At 38.8% G+C, this 22,388-nt stretch overlaps 1 protein-coding gene across 1 annotated transcript in view; it reads right to left on the reverse strand.

The window, feature by feature from the left end:
* The window catches only part of hibadha (3-hydroxyisobutyrate dehydrogenase a), a 40,889-nt gene that overhangs the window by 13,647 nt on the left and 4,854 nt on the right, over positions 1 to 22,388 (reverse strand). Inside the window, 2 exon segments of the mRNA XM_063011832.1 lie at positions 21,223 to 21,291; positions 21,294 to 21,343. Of these exon segments, the coding sequence (XP_062867902.1) occupies positions 21,223 to 21,291; positions 21,294 to 21,343 (119 nt within the window).

A 22,388-nucleotide genomic window follows, 5' to 3' on the forward strand; every position in this document is an offset into this window, starting at 1 on the left:
TGGCCACTGTGCTGCAGCTCAGTTTCAGGGTGTTGGCAATCTTCTTGTAGCCTTGGCCATCTTCATGTAGCGCGACAATTTGTCTTTTAAGATCCTCAGAGAGTTCTTTGCCATGAGGTGCCATGTTGGAACTTTCAGTGACCAGTATGAGAGAGTGTGAGAGCTGTACTACTAAATTGAACACACCTGCTCCCTATGCACACCTGAGACCTAGTAACACTAACAAATCACATGACATTTTGGAGGGAAAATGACAAGCAGTGCTCAGTTTGGACATTTAGGGGTGTAGTCTCTTAGGGGTGTACTCACTTTTGTTGCCGGTGGTTTAGACATTAATGGCTGTATATTGAGTTATTTTGAGGGAAGAATAAATTTACACTGTTATATAAGCTGCACACAGACTACTTTTCATTGTGTCAAAGTGTCATTTTGTCAGTGTTGTCCCATGAAAAGATATACCTAAATATCTGCAGAAATGTGAGGGGTGTACTCACTTTTGTGATACACTGTACAATTGAATGGATGCTTCCAACTTTGACAAGGGTTCAGGAAGGGCATTTGTACAAACTGATGTCCATAGAGACATGGTTGACAAGTCTTCCTAGACCTTAACCCAGCTGAACAACTTTGGGAAGAACTGGAACACTGATTGTGGGCCAGACTATCTCACTCAAAATCAGTGCCTAACTTGACAAATGGCCTTTCCCAGAAGAGTGGATGCTGTCAAAGCTGTAAAGGTGGGAACCAACTCTATCTTAAGAAAAATTGTTTCTTGGTCAGGTGTCCACATAATTTGTATTTTAACCACAAAATAGTAGTAATTCAGTAGCAACTACTATAGGGAAGAGATGCCAATGTAGCATCTGATTTATATATTATGTTGATATGCATCATTTGAAACTTTTTTTATGAATTACTACTGGAAAAATACAATTAAAGAAATACAATATACAATATATGGGTAATGGGTAATTTAGATTTAGTAGTTTTAGTGGTTTTTTGTGCATGCATGCAAGGTCTTTGGTACCAGAGGGACAGCATGTTAGCATTTGCCTGTAAAAGCTGAATGTTCAAGTCATCCGTCACACAACTCCCTGAGGACAACACTCTATTGTCCACTATTACTTTCTCTCTCACACTCATGGCCCTCACATAAGACAGCTGGACCTGAGATGGCATGCCCCCTTAAATCGACACGCCCCCTGGGGAATGAGTGACAGTTTGAAGGGGTAATTAACTTTACACTTTATCATGTTCAATTAAATGCCCTGTCCTAGAAGAACCGTGCGTGGCCAATTGCGTTAAAGCGTGCCATGTTCTACATTCAAGTGGTCCTTGTCAAGCAGTTTTACGCACAGATGTGTGCAGGGAGCTGACCAATCAAAATGTGATTAAAATAATAAAACTGTGGTGTTTCTTTCCCAGTAAAGCCTCATCTGCACCAATCAGTCCTGATACACATTAAACCGTGAGTGGGGAGTTACATAATAGAACTTCCATTAAATGCTTAATGAAATGCACCCAAATTTAGAAGTGATGGAGCTATGTAGCTTTGTGACTCTCATGTGTACAGTAGAATGGGGATGTTTACTGAAGAGCTAATAATGCCTTAGTTAATAATTAAAGACCAAGTCAAAAAAAGCTGATCCAGGAGAGATTCAGTCCATGACTGCCCTCCTGTCCGTATTGATCTGCAATGAAGTAGCTCATTATCAATAATTCCTTTATTAGCTTGGAATTTGTCATTTCCCCCCATGTGTACACCATTACAGCAATTTAGTGAGTGTTCACAACAGCAACAATGATTATACAGTGTTGTGAAACAGTTAAAAACCACATTTAATTCCCTCTTACTGCATATTTGTCACAATACATGATTTCAAATGATTAAACAAAACATACAGTCAAGCCGGAAAGTCTGCACACCCCTTTCACCTTCTCCACATTTTATTACATTACACTCATTCTATAATAGATTGAGTTCATTTTTTGCCTCAAACATCTACACACAATCACCAGTAATTATGAAGTGAAAACAGGGTTTAGAAAATATGCAGTTTTATTTGCATATTGCATTAAGGTACTGGACTAGTAATCAAAAGGTCGCTGGTTCAAGCCCCACCACTGCCAGGCTGCTGCTGTTGGGCCCTTGAGCAAGGCCCTTAACCCTCAATAGCTCAGACTGTATACTGTAACTGTAATGTAAGTCACTAAATGTCACATAAATGTGTCTGCTGAAAATGTAAATGTTATTTTACTAATAAAAATGGTTTATTTAGGGGTTACATATCTGTACACACACTTAGCCTAATACTTGGTTGATGCACCTTTGGCAGCAATTACAGCTTCAAGTCATCCTGGGAAAGAAGCTACGAGCTTGGCACACTTGTTTCTGGACATTTTTGCCCATTCCTCTCAGCATATCCTTGCAAGCTTCGTCAGGTTTGATGGGGAGCGTCGGCCATTTTCAGCTGCTTCCACAGGTGTTTGATTGGATTCAGGTCTGGGCTCTGGCTGGGCCACTCAAGCACATTCAGACTTTCTCTGAAGCCACTCCTTTGTTCTATTGGCTGTGTGCTTCGGGTCATTGTCATGTTGGAAGGTAAACCTTCGCCTCAGTCTGAGGTCCAGAGCGCTCTGGAGCAGGTTTTCTTCAAGGACTAGTTGCCCCGGTCCCCCGCTGCTGAAAAACATCCCCACATCATGATGCTGCCACCACCATGCTTCACTGTAAGGATCTCATGGTTTGAGAGTCCTCTAGGTGCCTTTTGGCAAACTTCAAGCGGGCCGTCTGACCATGGGCGTGATTTGTGGAGTGCTGCCTGGATGGTTGATATCGCTATAATAATGTATTACAACTGCTACATTTACATGTACAGCATTTCGCAGACACCTTTATACAAATCGACTTACAATTGCAGCCAATTAAAGTGCAAGCAATTGAGGGTTAAGGGTCTTGCTCAGTGGCCCAACAGTGGAAGCTTGGTGGTGGCAGGACTTGAACCAGTGACCTTGTAATTACTAATCCAGTACCCTAACTGCTAAGCCACCACTGCCTGGATCAGTGCTTCTAATGTTTACTACATCCTCTCAGTTGTCAGAATTTTGCTTATTTTAAGCAATTAAGGTGTGACCTTACTTTTAATGTCATGTTTTACACACTTTGTTTACATTTATGACAGAACAGGTACTTGTTACACAAGGCTCATCAGTTCACAAGTTTAATGTCAAACACAGTCATGGACAATTTTGTATCTCCAGTTCACCTCACTTGCATGTCTTTGGACTGTGGGAGGAAACCGGAGCTCCCGAAGGAAACCAACACAGACACAGGGAGAACATGCAAACTCCACACAGAAAGGACCTGGACCGCTCCACCTGGGAAATGAATCCAGGACCTTCTTGCTGTGAGGCGACAGTGCTACCCACTGAGCCACCATGCCGCCCTACTGCACAAACTAAATTAAGGCTAAGCTTCAACTTAAGCACAGCTTAACACCCTACATTCCTCGACAGAATTTTCTGAAGAAGAGTGGAATTCATTGTGATATTAGCAGTAATAGCTTAGCTGTTAAAGTACTGGACTAGTATTCATTGCTGGTTTAAATTCCACCACTGTTGGGCCCTTAAGTAAGGCCCATAATCCTGATTGTTCAAAATGTCATAACTGTAGGTCGCTTTGGGTAATAGCGTCTGCTAAATGCTGCAAATGTGAAAAACGTAATGGTAAGTTGTCCAAATCACCACTGTTTCCTTCATTTCGAAATAGTGGCTCCTTTGTGGTTCTGTGGAATCTTAAAACCTTAAACATACACTAATCCTCCATAACATTAAAACCACCTCCTTGTTTCTACACTCACTGTCCATTTTATCAGCTCCACTTACTATATAGGAGCACTTTGTAGTTCTACAGTTACTGACTGTAGTCCATCTGTTTCTCTGCATGCTTTTTTAGCCCCCTTTCATGCTGTTCTTCAATGGTCAGGACTCTCCCAGGAGTACTACAGTGCAGGTATTATTTGGGTGGTGGATCATTCTCAGCACTGCAGAGACACTGACATGGGGGTGGTGTGTTAGTGTGTGTTGTGCCGGTATGAGTGGATAAGACACAGCAATGCTGATGGAGAAACACATCACTGTCTCTGCTGGACTGAAAATAGTCCACCAACCAAAAATATCCAACCAACAGCGCCCTGTGGGCAGCGTCCTGTGATTACTGATGAAGGTCTAGAAGATGACCAACTCAAACAGCAGCAATAGATGAGTGATTGTCTCTGACTTCACATCTACAAGGTGGACCAACTAGGTAGGAGTGTCTAATAGAGTGGACAGTGAGTGGACACGGTATTTAAAAACTCCAGCAGCGCTGCTGTGTCTGATCCACTCAAACCAGCACAACACACACTAACACACCACCACCATGTCAGTGTCACTGCAGTGCTGAGAATCATTCACCACCTAAATAATACCTGCTCTGTGGTGGTCCTGTGGCGGTCCTGACCATTGATGAACAGAGTAAAAGCAGGTTAAAAAAGTATGTAGAGAAATATATGGACTACAGTCAGTAATTGTAGAACTACAACGTGCTTCTATATGGTAAGTGAAGCTGATAAAATGGACAGTGAATGTAGAAACAAGGAGGTGGTTTTAATGTTATGGCTGATCAGTGTAGCTTTGTAATACTTTCTAGACCTATGTACATGATACAGCCCAAAGGATGTGGATACCTGTCCATGAGTTGAACATCCTATTCCAAAACCATAAGCATTAATATGTAGTTGTCCTCTTTTGCATCTACTGTATATCAGCCTCCACTCTTCGGAAAAGGTTTTCCACAAGATAGTGAGACTGGGAATTTTTGCCCACTCAATCAAATTTATGAAATCAGAAACTGATGTTGGTTAAAAAAAAACCTCAAACCATGTCTTTATGGTATTTGCTTTGTGCCAGGGAAACAGTCATGCTGGAACAGGAAAGGGCTTTTCCCAAAACTGTTGCCACACAGTAGGAATCATTTTATATGACCGATCTTAAAAACCTAGCTAAAACCTGAACTTAATAATTACAAGGTGTGTATCCTGAACAGTGTAACAACCCAAAATACTCACACATTAAATACAACCCCAAATCAGAAAAAGTTGGGACAGTATGGAAAATGCAATAAAATTAAAATGCAGTGTTACATTTACTTTGATTGCAGACAGTTTGAACCCAAGATATTTCATGTTTTGACGCTCAACTTTATTTTATTTATTAGTAAACATCTATTCCTGCATTTCAGGCCTGCAACACATTCTAAAAAAAGTTGGGACGGGGGTAATTTAGGGCTAGTAATGAGGTGAAAAAACAAAATAATGATGTGATTCCAAACAGGTGATGTCAACAGGTGATGGTAATCATGGTTTGGTACAAAAGCAGCATCCAGGAAAGGCTGAGTCTTTGTTGAACAAAGGCAACCAGAAGATCTCCAGTTTGTCAACAAATGTGTGAAAAAATGATTGAAATGTTTAAAAACAATGTAACTTAAAGAAAGATTGGAAGGGATTTGCATATTTCTCCCTCTACAGTGCATAATATCATTAATGATTGAAGGAATTGGGAGGAATTTCAGTGCATAAAGGCCAAGGGCGCAAGCTAAAGCTGAACACCCATGATCTTCGATCCATCAGACGGCACTGCATCAAGAACCGCCACTCAACAATAGCTGATATAACCACATGAGCAAGGGATTACTTTAGCAAACCTTTATCAAGCACCACAATACAGAGTTACATGCACAAATGCCACTTAAAACTTTACTGTGCAAAAAAAGAAGTCTTATGTCCAGAAGCGGTGTTGACTTCTCTGGGTTCAGAGGCATCTAGAATGGACCATCACACAGTGGAAACGTGTATTGTGGTTAGATGAATCAGCATTCCAGGTCTTTTTTGGAAAAAATGGACGCCATATGCTCCAGACCAAAGACGAAAAGGACCATCCAGACTGTTATCAGCAACAAGTCCAAAAGCCAGGGTCTGTCATGGTATGAGGCTGTGTCAGTGCCCTTGGCAAAGGTAATTTACACTTCTGTAATGGCAGCATTAATGCAGAAAAGTACATTGAGATCTTAGAGCAACATATGCTGCCTTCAAGAGGTCATCTTTTCCAGGGACTGATTTTCTGATTTGGGGTTGTAACTTACTCATACAATGAATCAAATTAAAGTAACCAATTCACCTTTCACATGTTTTAAGAGAGTAGAAGTAAATTTATGTTGCTTTGTGGCAGCCACTATTCCAGCTGCACCACTGTGATGTCTGTTGTTATTTCTAAATATAAATTGCTAAAAAATTAATGCTGAAAATGAAGAACTTTATAAAACCAGTTTGCATAAATACAAGAATAAAAACACACACCAGAAATATAATAACCAAATCAAACAAATCTTGGTGAGCAGTCTGTGTGTAATAATGACGAAATATCACTTCAGAAACTGTGCTGAAGTTACAAGCTTTAAATACTGAAATGTTTCATTAGTGGCACATTTATAGTAAAGTACATTTATGGGTATGAGCTGAAACAGACATGCACACTTTTCCCCATGCAGATTGACGCCAGTCGCAAATGCTAAGACCACAACGAAACGTAAATAAAAACCATTTACTTATTTTCTTCTATAAGCCACTGGAACCACTGACACTAATAAAGAGTCTAAATGATCAGATCAGTGCTTTTTCTGTTACACATACAAACACACACACACACACACAGTCAGCCATATATACGCCAACTCCCAAATTATTCATCGGTTAGCGTCCTGAGTGAAATCAATGGATTTACCTAGCTTAACAGTTGACTGCGAAAGGACCAGAATTGATTAGGTCTTACTTGGAAACGGACATTAGGGATTCACTCGTGATCATCTCTTTAAACCTCTGTGCTGGCAGAACATTAATCGGTCTCCTGGGAGCAGCAGTATGGAAAATACAAAAAAAAAGAAAAGAAAATGCACTGTTTCTTACATTTACTTTGACCTTAATTATTAATTTACATCCATATAAATATACACATTCCAAAAAAGTTGGGACGGTAAAGCATTTACCACTTTTTAATGTTGCTATATCTTCTCACAACACTTACAACGTTTAGGCACCAAGGATACCAAGCGCTAGTGTTTCAGGTGTTATATTGTCCAATTCTTCCTCCAAACAGATGTTACGGTGTGCCACAATACAAGGTTGTTGTTCCATTTTAAAGTTCTCCACACATTCTCTATTGGGGACAGGTCAGGACTGATCTTTTTGCAATTTTAAGATTATTATTTTAAGAATAAACACCAAGAAAACAAATGGTAGCTTCAAAGGTAGCTTTACTGGCATGACAAACATGGATATTCATATTGCCAAAGGTCTTGGAAGCAACAGAAATGAAATAAAACTAAGAAAGCTTGCAGTCGCCTTAAATGTGGTCAGAAATTGCAATTACGACCAGAGGAGACACTGTTGCCAAACAGTATAAATATTACCCAGACCTAATAACTTTTTCACAGATATAAATTAGATAAATTTTATGCCCAGAAAAAGTTAACTTGTTTTAATAGTTTAGACCAACAGCACTCATCTGTTTTACTGATGTGTCAGAATCTATCAGAAATGCTGTTTCCAAGATATGGAACACATGTATACACACACTCTTAAAGAGGTAGTTCCTTTGACTTATGTCTTACAGTAGCCTTACAATGCTATGCATCTTTAGCCCTAACCTTAACCTCAGCACCCAAATGGAAATGGTTTGAGGACACAAACAAGTTACTGACAAGCTAACAAGCTTATAACAAGCATCTTTAGCATGTAGTAGAGCACCCTTTTGCTGTTATGGCCTCCAGTTCACTAATTCTCTTGAGTTTGTGTGCTGCAACGGCCTCTTCAAATCCCACAATGGCCTCCAGTTCACTAATTCTCTTGAGTTTGTGTGCTGCAACGGCCTCTTCAAATCCCACCAAATATTTTCTATGGAGTTCAAAATCAGGAGACTGTAGTAGCCACGAATCTTCCAAGACATCTTCAGTAACCAATCTTTTATGGGCTTTAAGGTATGCCTTGGGTCACTGTTCTGCTGAAAGGTCCAATAATGCCCAAGATTCAGCTTCTTCACAGAAGTCATAAAGTTTAGCATGAGCCTTGCTGTGCAAACAGAAGCACCAGCGTCTGCTACCACCAAATCTTGCTGTAGGTTTTTTTTTGCAGTCACTCCAGGGCTTTTAACCACCTGCCTTCTCAGGAACCTTGTGGCAGCCATTGATAAGTTGATTACAAGTGGCTCCAAGTGACACTCCTGACTTGTGAAAATCTGTCATCTCCTTTTAGAGGTCTGTCCCAATCTCCCTAGCTTTTCATATTATACATATTGTGGCTTAGTCCAATGGTTGAATTCTAACCAACCCTTTTAAGATGGGCACAGAAAAGTCACCAGCAGTAGCAAATCATAACAACTACCCTGTTACATTACATTATTTAAGTGTGACCCCCATGGCTCGATGGGTGGCACCGTCCTTTATGTGTGGAGATAGCATGTTCTCCCCATGTCTGTATGAGGAGCTCTGGTTTTCTGCCACAGTCCAGTTGAATGAAAAGGAGATACAAAATTGCATGCCAGTGTTTCACAATTAACGTGAACAGATAAAACACGTGTAACCTGTAACTACCTGTCCTGTCATGAATGTAACCAAAGTGCAACACATGATGTTAAAATCCTAATAAACAAACATCATATTATTTTATTTTCTGCACTACCAAGCAGGAGAGCCAGTTTTGGATTTGTTTGTATGTGTGTGTGAGTAAAATATATCCAGAAACAGCTGGTGAACATTATCTTGAAGTTACTACTCACTGTCATGTAAGTGTTACTGACTTGTATATTTGCAAGTAAAACTGCATGGATTTTGGGTGGTATTAATAGAATGCAACATCTCTGTCAAAAATAAGCAATAAGCATAAAAATAAGCAGGGCGGCTAGCTCACCGCCACAGAGCTTACTCTAAAAATTGTATATAGAGCAATGCACAGAGTAAGATATCAAAGAGGATAGATATACTTCCGTATTTGGGGCTAGCACAATCTGCGAGATTTAACTAACGGATGAATAGATTGCTGTTGAAACACATACAGGCAACAGCGTGAGCTAACAGCCTAGCATTAGGCTAAAACAGAAAAATTCTTTGCTCTAAAATCACAGTGCTGTTCATAAAATGTCTTTAGTCTGGTTACAAATTTAAAAGCTGGCTAACAATAGCATGCAAGCTGAAAGACAAGTTCTTGTACTCAGTGACTTAGTCACTGTCATGTGTACAGGAAAAGTTATATAAACACAATTGTATAATTTGACAAAATAACAGCAGATAAACAGATTATCTAGGGCTGTATACCTACACTGCATACCACCCTACTAAATAGTATATCAGTACCGCATTGGCATTCATATGTTTTTTTTGCGCACTATTTATGCTTGTTACATAAACTGTTCAGTGATGAGATGAGTCATGATGGTGAAGTCTAAAACACTTATCATTAAAAAAAAGTGCATTAATGTGACTTAATGTATAAAAAGAACGACACAGGAACACTAAACCTCTGTTAATTATTACTGCTCATAAGTTCTCTCCACTAATAAAATTTCTCACTTGTTGTTTTAGTACAATAAGTCACTTTAAGTTTTGTGCACCACCACACTCCAAAGAAAACCATGCACAGGTTTTACCGCTTCTCATGTGAATGCACCCTTGCTGAACTCGCTAAGGAAAACAGTATTCCAAGATCGAGCATATCCACGATTAAGAAGCATAAGGAAACAATAAAGAAGTAAAGGTAAAGTGCAGGTTTTATTGTATTTTTTTTGTAAATTTTTTACTGTTTTTTATTGTATTTCAGTGTTTTGAAGTGTCCAAATAACCAAATGACATTGAGTTTCACGGTACCATATTCAAATTCCTAATTTGCATTGCATTTCAATTAAAATTTCTAATAGTGTACATAAGACGATGTGTTGCACATTGAGAATCAGCCAGACAGTGAGACAAGGAAAGGGGGTTTTAATTTGAATGACAACTCCTCAGCAGGGGCCATTACTGCAAACCAGATGACACACAAAACAAAGCTGAAGATACGCTCATTTCATTTCCAGTGCCATAATACACACGTGCCTTGATTACCACTTCAGCTAGATTCTGTACTACGTACCACAGTCAAACTCCTGTAGAATTATTACATGTATTTACACAGCGTACACCCTGGCTCGGTTCACTCTTTCAGTCAGATGCTTTCACTCCCATCGTAAGGGGCTCAGTTAAACAGCTGCTAAGGGCCTGTTTCCATCTGGAGTTCAGGACAGGTTCAGCCCCCTCCCTATACACATACACAGCTCCCCTGTCCCATGGCCATCTCAACGAGGAGCTTGTTATGCTAATTTCTCCGTCACTCATGAGTCTGACAGGCAGACTTATCCTCCCCCTTCTAGTTAGTCTGAGAGAAAAGATGAACCAGAAATCACTGCTCCCACTTTATTTGTTCAGACAGACTACTGTCTGCACCCATTTGTTTCTGAATTTAACATAATGTGCATTTAAATCATTTTCTGCCAATTAATTCACAAGCAAATTCACTTTTGAAGCTTGTTATACAATTTAAAATGATATTTACAGTAAACAAATAAGCTGTAAAGTGTTCCCTTTAAATAGGTGTTAAATGTACAGTAATTATGAACTATTTATCATTGACAAAAAGAGTTGTGCTATTCCAAAGCAATATTTTTCCTTAAGATTATTTATGATCAGCAGGGAAATAATTTTGCAGTTATCTTTCACCGCTAAATCCTCCATATCCTTTTTAATGCCACCACACTGACTCTTGAGAGTCAATTTCTACTGCATGATTATTGTTCCTGTTCGCTTTTTACTTAGTAATGGCTATGCCAACAATGCAATTTTTTCCAAAGATCTGAAATGACACAAGCGCTTTAGCTAATACAACCCCAAATCAGAAAAAGTTGGGAGAGCAACTTTTATTTGATTGCAGACAGGATGAACCCGAGATATTTCATGTTTTGTCTGCTCAACTTCATTTCATTTATTAATAAACATCCATTCCTGCATTTCAGACCTGCAACACATTCCAAAAAAAGTTGGGACAGTAAAGCATTTACCACTTTGTAATGTTGCTATTCCTTTTCACCACACTTAAAAGACGTTTTGGCACAGAGGAGACCAAGTGATTTAGTGTTTCAGCTTTTATTTTGTCCCATTCTTCCTGCAAACCTTAAGATGTGCAACAGTACGGGGTCGTCGTTGTCGCATTTTTCGTTTCAAGATTCTCCACACATTCTCTTTTGGGGACAGGTCAGGACTGCAGGCAGGCCAGTCCAGTACCCGTACCCTGTTCTTCCACAGCCATGCCTTTGTAATGTGTGCAGCATGTGGTTTTGCATTGTCTTGTTGAAAAATGCATGGATGTCCCTGGGGTCTTGAAAGCAGCATATGTTGCTCTAATATGTCAATGTACTTTTCTGCATTATTGCTGCCATCACAGAAGTGTAAATGACCTTTGCCAAGGGCACTGACACAACCCCATACCATGATAGATCCTGGCTTTTGGACTTGTTGCTGGATGGTCCTTTTCATCTTTGGTCTGGAGCACACAGTGTCCATTTTTTCCAAAAAACATGGAATGCTGATTCATCTGACCACAATACACGTTTCCACTGTGTGATGGTCCATCCTAGATGCCTCCGAGCCCAGAGAAGTCGACGCCGCTTCTGGACATGATTAACATAAGACTTCTTTTTTGCACAGTAAAATTTTAAGTGGCATTTGTGCATGTAACTCTGTATTGTAGTGCTTGACAAAAGTTTGCCAAAGTAATCCCTCACCCATGTGGTTATATTAGCTATTGTTGAGTGGCAGTTCTTGATGCAGTGCTGTTTGAAATTCCTCCCGATTCCTTGAATCGTTCAATGATATTATGCACTGCAGAGGGAGAAATATGCAAATCCCTTCCAATCTTTCTTCAGGGTACATTGTTTTTAAACATTTTAATAATTTTCTCATGCAATGCAGGAATGGAGGTATATTAACAAATGAAATGTAGGAATGGATGTTTATTAATAAATGAATTTAAGTTGAGCAGACAAAACATTAAGTATCTTGGGTTCAAACTGTCTGCAATCAAATAAAAGTCAAAGTAAATGTAACACTTTCTGTGTGGAGTTTGCATATTCTCCCTGTGTCTGTGTGGGTCCCCTCCCACAGTCAAAAGATATGAAGTCAGGTTAAGTGAAGATACTTAAGTCACCCTGTGTATGAATGTGTGTTTGCCCTGTGATGGACTGTTGACCTGTCCGGGGCGTTTCTTGCCTTTCGCCCAGTAAATCGGACCCAAATGCGACCCTGAATAGGATAAAGTGGTGGTAAAACAGACTATTATTAGCACGGCAATGACAGGCCTTATTCTGTATGTTCTATAACAGTGTGACTTTGCAGGTATGTAATGCATGTCCTCAGGAGGCCTGCCTGCAGTCCATATCTGTGTGTTAAATGTATGGTGCAACATGAACAGGTGAATCAGTCAATGGTAAGCACAGACTGTTAGACAGCTAAAGTCTTGTATCAAGCAAGAATGGACAAAATTAATTGCAACAATTAGTGTCTTCAGTTCCCAAACCTATAAAAAGTCTCTGTAATAAAAAGGTGATAAAACACAGGGGTGAACAAACATCTGTACCAACTTTTTAGTGTGTGTTGCAGGCATTAATTTCTAAATATGTTTATATTTACAAAATGCAATGAAGTTGATCAGCAAAAAACATTTTAGAAAGGTGCTGCTCTACGGTATTATAAAATCATACTAGATACATTAATTTTTTACTAGTTACTGTTCAGATGAACTCACAGCCATAACTTACAGACATCAACTCTTCTCTGGTCTGTGATACTTATTTTTAAATAAAACATGCTTAAATATAACATGCACTATTTAAACACATCTAATCTACGCATTCATTTTTCTGAATGACAAGTGGGTAGCAATGTCGCCTCACAGCAAGAAGGTCCTGGGTTCAATCCCCAGGTGGGGCAGTCTGGGTTCTTTCTGTGTGGAGTTTGCATGTTCTCCCCGTGTCTGTGTGGGTTTCCTCCGGGAGCTCCAGTTTCCTCCCACAGTAAAAAAAAAATGCAGGTGAGGTGATATGGAGATACTAAATTGTCCATGACTGTGTTTGACATTGAACTTGTGAACTGATGAATCGTGTGTAACCAGTGGCTACCGTTTCTGTCATGAAGTGTAAAACATGATGTTAAAATCCTAATAAATAAATTAATGACATATTTTGGCTCTGCTTTGTGTGGACAAGGATTAGAGGACATGGATTTTGTGTCTACAAATGACAAAATCCTGTGTTGTGTGACCCTTCCTCGGTAATGACATAAAAACTAACACAGTTCCTAAAAGCCTAACAACTAATGTCAAACCATTCTCAGAGACATTTGCTACAAACTTGCCTGAATATACCGATTATGTTGCAACAAATGCTTTACTGCATCCTGAACGATAAAAGCTTGGAGGATAAAGGATAAAGCTTTCCCACCAATGCAAATGTGTGAGAAAAACACCTCAAAAAAAGAGCATGTGCATAATTATCGTTAACTAACTAAGTGGTTGTTCAACGTGGCGATAACCACACAAGCCTAAGTCTCACAGTATGCATGTGTGTACACGAGTGAGTGACGTCAGTAGAGTTTGTTGTGGGTCCAATTCAGAGACAGCAGACTGTGAGGTTTGTGGATTAGGGTTTACTACAAATCTAGGCAAAAAGAAAGAGAAAAAAGAAAGTGACAGCAGCAAACTGAGTGCATTTTGCCCTTTTTACAAGGGTAGTATTTCAGCAGCACTGTGCGCCATGCCAAACCTTAGTGACGCACACTCTGAAAACAACCAAGTAAATAAAATTATCAAAAGAACAGTGTTGTGAGAATGTGTGAGTGTTTACATTTATTTATTTATTTATTTATTTATTCTAAGGCCAGAGACAGCATGCTTCCCACGTAAGGAACTGTGTGTGATAAATAAAAGGCAATGAGTTAAATAAGACATTTACAGAACGGGTCAATGACAAATGATACATTTAAAATAAAAATGCAGTAGGGGAAGTATTTAACCATTTTTGTTTTTGTTATTTTATAGATTTCTGATGCATAAATCCACTTCAAATTTACATGTAGTCTGACTTTGTACTAAATATGAAAGAAATGTATGCATAGGCATAAAGATACAGTGGTACCTTGTAACTCAACATCCCCTAAACTCAAACGCCCTTCGTCGAGAAAATTGTACCCTTAAACTCAACATTTCCCTTAAACTCAGCGGGTGTGCGACTGCTTTGTTCAGCGCTCGGCTTGAGCTGTGTGGTAAAACATCATGCGAACATGAGACAAATCTGCATTTGTGTGTAATACCAATCAAATCCACTCTGAAAGCTCCACATGTATCTGTGTTCAACTGGATTTTTCTCCTGTTTCACTTTTAAACTTGTGTCATAGCTCAAGGTTCTGAGAAATTGTGAGAATCAGCTTTTCTGAGAGCGTCTAAATCGCATTAAAAAAAATAATGTAACAATGTATTAAAAGAATGACATAGAAACACTAAACCTCTCTTAATTAATAATGCTTATAAGTTCTCTCCACTAATTAAAAAGCATAAGGAAACAATAAAGACGTAAAGTGCAGGTTTTATTGTATTTAACTGTTTTCAATTGTATTACAATGTTTTTATATTATATTTGTGTTATTTTTAGTGTATAAGTGTCAAAAACATCATCATTTTACCTTAGCCTAAAATATATGCAGATCTACGGGAGCATGGAACACATTAACAGGTTTTCCATACATCCTTATGGGAAAAAATACCTTAAAACTCGACGCCTTTTAAACTCAACACCAGTCCCAGAACCAATTGACGTCGAGTTTAAAGGTACCACTGTATACCTAAAATGCTACACTGATTGGGGGAGGGGTGGATTAAGACACCATAAACTAATAACATAATGGTCTTAATGCTATTAACAGCTTTGTAATAAAGAACTTCAGATGTTTACAGTAAATAAATAGGAAGCTTTTGCAACATTGTGGTTCAATTGTCAGGTGAGGAGATTGACTACACCAAGCAAGCACTTTCACCGCCTTTAAAAAAAATTTTGGGATCATTTTCTTGTCTTGTCAAATGTCTCGTCTTCTGATTTACTTTCTAGGCCAATAAGATAAAGTTTTTCTCTAGGCTATGCAGTAGATCTCTCGATTTATGTTTCCATTAACGCTGTATAATGCCCCACTGTCGTTTGCAAAGAAACATGATGCTTCTTTCAGTCCACCGTACTTGGTTTTGCTGGGTTTTTGCTGAAAACTTTAGTACACTGTTTCTAATGTGTTCTGTTAATACGCTTGGAATTCTATTCAGAGCTGACATGTCTTGGTATTTGTCATTTTTTACTTGTAAAAAAATACAATTTTGTGTGAGCAGAATTTGAATTTGCACCTTCTGAAGAACACCGATTTCAACTATATCAAGTTATTTTCCCTATAATATAATAACTGATTGCAAGAGCTTTACCAGCCATTGACTGTTTTCTATAATTTCATATTAGTCCTTTATATACCTAGGGAGGATTTCTAGCTCTTCTAGACTCTTCTTTGCTTTAAAACAAACACGGTTTTTGGGCAAGAACTGCTTGTTTGTTTCTATGTTTTTTTAGAAATATTTTGTGACTTTCTGGATGATTTGTTAATAAACTTTAGTAGGCTAACTAGACTTACCACTGTTCTCTGTTCACACTATTTGGAGTTAATGGAGTCCCAGAGTACTGTAATGACTTTGTTTTTTTTGTTGTTGTCATGTTTTACACTTTGGTTACATTCATGACAGAAACAGTAGTTACTCATTACACAAGGTTCATCAGATCACGAGGGTTTATCAAACACAGTCATGGACAATTTAATGTCTCCAATTTACCTGACTGCATGTCTTTGGACTGTGGGAGGAAACCGGAGCACCCGGAGGCAACCCACGCGGACACAGGGAGAACATGCAATCTCCACACAGAAAGGACCCGGACTGTCCCACCTGGGGATCGAATCCAGGACCTTCTTTCTGTGAGGCGACAGTGCTACTCACTTAGCCACCGTGCCGTAATGTCTTTGTAACCCACTCCCTCTGGATAACATTGGTTCCAATAAACGCATTTCCAGAAAACTTTGGAAAATTTGTAAACAATAAAAACAAGAATAGATAAACCACTAGAAGAATAGATTACAGCTAAAGTCTGTGATTTCTTCATTCTCTTTAACCTTTATTTTACTGACAAGTACAAATATTTCCAGTGTTTTCACTGGTCATTGTATTTTGTAAATATAAACACATTTAGAATTTTATGCCTGCAACTCACTCAAAACAATAGTTTATAGAATACTCAGATTACATCACTCCACAATAAGCAAGTGAATTTGTAACTGTAGTGCCAAACTTTAGGACAGATATTTCTCAGGGCAAGACTGCAGATAATTTAGTTAGATTGTTTATAATATTGTAAAAAGATTCAGGAAATCTGGAGAGAAAGCAGAAACCACTGCTGAATGTGCCTGACCTTCAAGCTGTCGGATAGCATAGAATGAAAAATAGTTATTATATTGTGATAATTATTGCTACATGGGCTCCGGAGCACTTCAGAAACCCACTGTTACTTAACACAGTCTACCGCTGCATCAGTAAATGAAACCTGAATCTCTATTACACAAAGAAAAAAGCCACATATTAATTATATACAGAAATGCTGCAGAGTTTTCTGGGCCTGAGCTCATCTCAGATGGTCCAGAAAACAGTGGAAATGTGTGCTGTGATCAGGCAAGTCAACAGTTTAGCTTGTTTTGGGTAAAAATAGAAGTCAAGTTCTCTGTGCCAATGACGAAGAGGACCAAAAGTCAATATCTGTTATGGTATGTGGGTTCATCAGTGCCCATGGCATGGGTGACTTGTATATGTGTTAAGGTACCATTAACGCAGAAATGTATATTAGGATTTTATAGAGACACATTCTGCCATCAAGGCATAATCTTTTCCCGAGAAGTCTATAATTATTTCAACAAGGTGATGACAGGCCTCATTCTGTATGCACTACAACAGTGTGGCTTGTAGACACAGAACGTGTTTGACTTGCCTGCCTGCAGTCCAGCCTGGTCTTCTTTTTAAAATGTATGGTGCAGCATGAAAAGAATAACTAGATGAGGGTGACCATGGAGCTGCTAAAGTCTCGTATCAAGCAAAAAAAATCTATTTGCAAACCTGCAACAGTTGGTGTCCTCAGTTCCGAAACCATTAAAGAACTGAAAACCTCATTATTAGTCAAGGTGATGGAATACAGAGGTAAACACACATCTGTCCCAACTTTTTTGTAGTGTGTTGCAGGCCTCATGTTGTAAATTTGTTTATATTTACAAAATACAATGATACAATATTTATCAGTCAAATAAAGATTCAAGAGAATAACTACATTTTAGATTCTTCTTTTTATTGCATTTTACAAAATGTGGCAACCTTAATGGAAATGTGGTTTGTAAATAACATTACATGTTTCAAAATGTGCAGTTTACAGAAAGAACTGTTTTAAAATAATAGATGGCTAAACGTAATTTATACAGTAGAAAAGATAGAAATAGCTAAACACATATTTATTATCTCAAACGGCTGTGTGTTTCTATTGAGAAATCCTTATCTTCCACTACAGTAGGTAATCTGTATCATGGTGGATGCAGTGCCACCTCCTGGGTAGTTTTTGAGTCTATCTGAGACGAGGCCTGCGTGTTCATGACTGTATACTCACAGAATTTCCAGCTGTACTTAATATTGAATTATTGTTGAATATTGTATGTACACTTACATCGATCAGGCATAACATTATGACCACCTCCTTGTTTTTACACTCACTGTCCATTTTATCAGCTCCATTTACCACATAGAAGCACTTTGTAGTTCTACAATTACTGACTGAGGGTAGCATGGTGGCTAAGTGGGTAGGACTGTCGCCTCACAGCAAGAAGATCCAGGGTTCGATCCCCAGATGGGGCGGTCTGGTCCTTTCTGTGTGGAGTTTGCATGTTCTCCCCGTGTCTGCGTGGGTTTACTCCGGGTGCTCCGGTTTCCTCCCGTAGTCCAAAGACTTGCATGTGAGGTGAATTGGAGACACTAAATTGTCCATGGCTGTGCTCAATATAACGTTGTAAACTGATGAACTACCGTTCCTGTCATGAATGTAACCTAAGTGTAAAAACATGACGTTAAAATGCTAATAAAACAAAACAATTACTGACTGTAGTCCATCTGTTTCTCTACATACTTTGTTAGCCCCCTTTCATGCTGTTCGTCAATGGTCAAGACCACTACAGAGCAGGTATTATTTGGGTGGTGGGTCATTCTCAGCATTGCAATGACACTGACATGGTGGTGGTGTGTTAGTGTGTGTTGTGCTGGTATTAGTGGATCAGACACAGCAACGCTGATGGATTTTTTAAACACCTCACTGTCACTGCTGGACTGAGAATAGTCCACCAACCAAAAAATATCCAGCCAACAGCGCTCCGTGGGCAGCGTCCTGTGACCACTGATGAAGGTCTAGAAGATGACCAACTCAAACAGCAGCAATAGATGAGTGAACGTCTCTGACTTTACATCTACAAGGTGGACCAACTAGGTATGAGTGTCTTATAGAGTGGACAGTGAGTGGACATGGTAATTAAAAACTCCAGCAGCGCTGCTCTGTCTGATCCACTCATACCAGCACAACACACACTAACACACCACCACCATGTCATTGTCACTGCAGTGCTGAGAATCATCCACCACCTAATTAATACCTGCTCATTAAAGAACAGGGTGAAAGCAGGCTAAAAAGGTATGTAGAGAAACAGATGGACTAGTCAGTAATTGTAGAACTACAAAGTGCTTCTATATGGTAAGTGGAGCTGATAGAATGGACAGTGTGTGTAGAGACCAGGAGGTGGTTTTAATGTTATGGCTGATATTTTGTGTATTTTGTATTTATATTTGGTGTCATCATCTTTCTAAAATGTATTTTCCTCAGACTTATTTTCTTGGACAATGAGATTAAGTTCACCTCTAATATGTGCTGCTACGTCTCTCAATTCATTGTTCCATCAATGTGCATTTGCCACATAAACATTTTAAGTCATTATTGCTTAAAATGAGTTTGGCAGCCTGGTCAGTTGTAAGAACCCCAACCACCACCACCACCAAACAGGTCTCATATTACACTGTCCACAGTTGTACCAAAGGCTGCTGAGCAAGAAAAAGGTCACTGCTTTAAAATCAGCTAAAAGATAGCCTAAAGTTAGTTGCTAATCACACAGGTAATAAAAAAAAAGCAGAAGCAGATGCGTATTATATGCAGCCTTTAAGCCCACTACAATCTTTGACTTTAACTGTACCCAGACAAATACTCTGCATACCTGCAGATTCATTTATTAACCAGTATAGCCACTGACACTTTAAAAACCTGTTTGCTTGGCTGGAGACGCTCATCAGTAAACTTCCAGCCAGCCATCAGTCGGCTCATGGCTCAAACTTGAACACGTGTTAGTCAGTGTTTTAGTTTTTATGGCCTTTTATCTATATAAAAGCCAATAGCATGGGAAGAATTACCATAAGAGCCACTGACAGCGCCTTCCTGCCCCATTGCTCATGCCATTAAAGAGCTATTACAGCTTAAAAAGCTGCAGAAGAGACAAGGGTGTGTATGTGTCTTAATAGTCCTTTAGTTTACCTTCTAAACAGGTAATTAACTTAGCAGAGTAGAAGAGTGATTTACAACAATAAGTTATATAATAATTATAGGTTAGACTTGTATGAATAATTATAGGTTAGACTTGTGGTTTAATCTTAGCTCAAATGGTGTTCCAAATATCTTTCAATATTTTATCTTGCGCATCACAAACCATACTGGTCAGTGCAGCAGTGTCTTCATTTTATGCCTCAAGAATTTATATGCATTGGGCTGATGTTTCAGCTAATACATGTGTTGTTTTTACCCTAAACTCACATAAACACTAGCTTTTCAACATGCATTTCAAACACAGTTGATTTAGCAACTTAAACAGCATAATGGCTAGATAAAAGTCACAGGTCTGATTTTACTATTGGTGTTACAACATTATATTCTTAATCATTTCTTGATCAAAGGTGAATGTTTTATAACATATCATAACGTGATTTTATGTAGCACCTTAGCACATTGCAAACAGGATGCTAATTAGCAGTTAATTAGCCTAGCAGGTAGTATACTGTATCCAGTAATTGTTTCTAACTACAACTCATCAGTTTAATTATTGTTTACTGTAACCAAATGTGTGTGTGAAAGTATTACCCAACATGTATGTAAATGACAAACACAATGACTAGACAACTGGAAGCCGTTGCCTTTGTCTCTATCTACCTAAAAAGGCTGTAAAACCAGCAAACAGTTTACTGACAACCAGCAAGCTAATTGCTAATTACATAAGTCACAGATACAAACAATTTCAGTAACAAAGGCCAGTTTAGTGTACAACAATGTTGTCTCAAGGTGTGTGTGAGTGAGTGAGTAATTTTGTGTCACCTGAGTAAATGCCCTGTCTAGAATAAAGTTACAACAACTATTAACTTAAAAAGGACGGTTTGTGGTAGTCTCAAAGAGTATGTATTGTTTTATTACAGATTATAGTACATTGTAAGGCAGGAATACCATGGACAGGCCACTAATCCATTTATTGACCACTAGCCAATAATGTCTATGCAGTTGCTCAACAGGCTGACAGAATCACTGACATTTGAACCTAGTAAATCTAAAGCAGTAAGTGTTCCAATTTAACTACCCAGTGAGAATTTTGTATAAAAAAAAACTACATTTATGTTTATATTCACAAATTACTTTCCGAATGCAGAGAAATATCTACCAAGCAGAACAAGTTAACTAAAACCTTAAATCAAAAACGAATTGCTTGCATAGGGTACTTTGTTTATGGAGTTAACAGCCTTCTTATAATGACTCGGCTTATTTGAGCATTTGTTCAGTCAGAGCTGGGAATACTTAGTTTTTCTGTTCCATTGTTAGTTTCAACTGATTGCATCAACTTGCATTACTTTACCACACATATTGTACCTCCTGCGACGGGAGCATCCATGAATACCGCACCCATCTTTTCTGCAGCCACGGACATTTCATTGGAACTGCAGGGTCTATAGTGCTCGAGTCAATAAGCAGTGTGCCCTTCTTTACAATCCTAAAATAAGAAACGAGTAAGTTTGCTTGTACAAGCGAACATACTGTGCCTTAAAATATATAAAATAGTTAATATTAGTAATAAACCAGCTATTTAATACACAAGTTTACATATTTGTTAGAATGCAGTATTAATTAGTTTAACAAAAAAGAAACACAAAAAGTGGTTAGCATTATTAGTTTAGACTAACTACATTAACTACTGTAGCACAGGGTACTTCTACAACCCAAACCCAAATCTCAATAGTTCAAGTTTAGGAAAGGTTACTAGCCCATATACAGCATTTTTTTTAGATTCCAAAAGTAAATTACACCGACATTACATTACATCAGCCATAACATTAAAACCAACTCCTGGTTTCTACACTCACTGTCCATTTTATCAGCTCCACTTACCATATAGAAGCACTTTGTAGTTCTACAATTACTGACTGTAGTCTGTTTCTCTACATACCTTTTTAGCCTGCTTTCACCCTGTTCTTTAATGGTCAGGACCACCACAGAGTAGGTATTATTTAGGTGGTGGATGATTCTCAGCACTGCAGTGACAATGACATGGTGGTGGTGTGTTAGTGTGTGTTGTGCTGGTATGAGTGGATCAGAGTTTTTAAATACGGTGTCTTCTCACTGCCCACTCTATAAGACACTCCTACCTAGTTGGTCCACCTTGTAGATGTAAAGTCAGAGATGATCACTCATCTATTGCTGCTGTTTGAGTTGGTCATCTTCTAGACCTTTATCAGTGGTCACAGGACGCTGCCCATGGGGCGCTGTTGGCTGGATGTTTTGGGTTAGTGGACTATTCTCAGTCCAGCAGTGACAGTGAGGTGTTTAAAAACTGAGTCTGATCCACTCATACCAGCACAACACACACTAACACACCACCACCATGTCAGTGTCACTGCAGTGCTGAGAATCATCCACCACCCAAATAATACCTGCTCTGTAGTGGTTCTGTAGGGGTCCTGACCACTGAAGAATAAGGTGAAAGCAGGCTAAAAAAGTATGTAGAGAAACAGACAGACTACTGTCAGTAATTGTAGAAC

This window comes from Trichomycterus rosablanca, chromosome 2 (assembly GCF_030014385.1).
Source record: "Trichomycterus rosablanca isolate fTriRos1 chromosome 2, fTriRos1.hap1, whole genome shotgun sequence".
Lineage (NCBI taxonomy): Eukaryota > Metazoa > Chordata > Actinopteri > Siluriformes > Trichomycteridae > Trichomycterus > Trichomycterus rosablanca.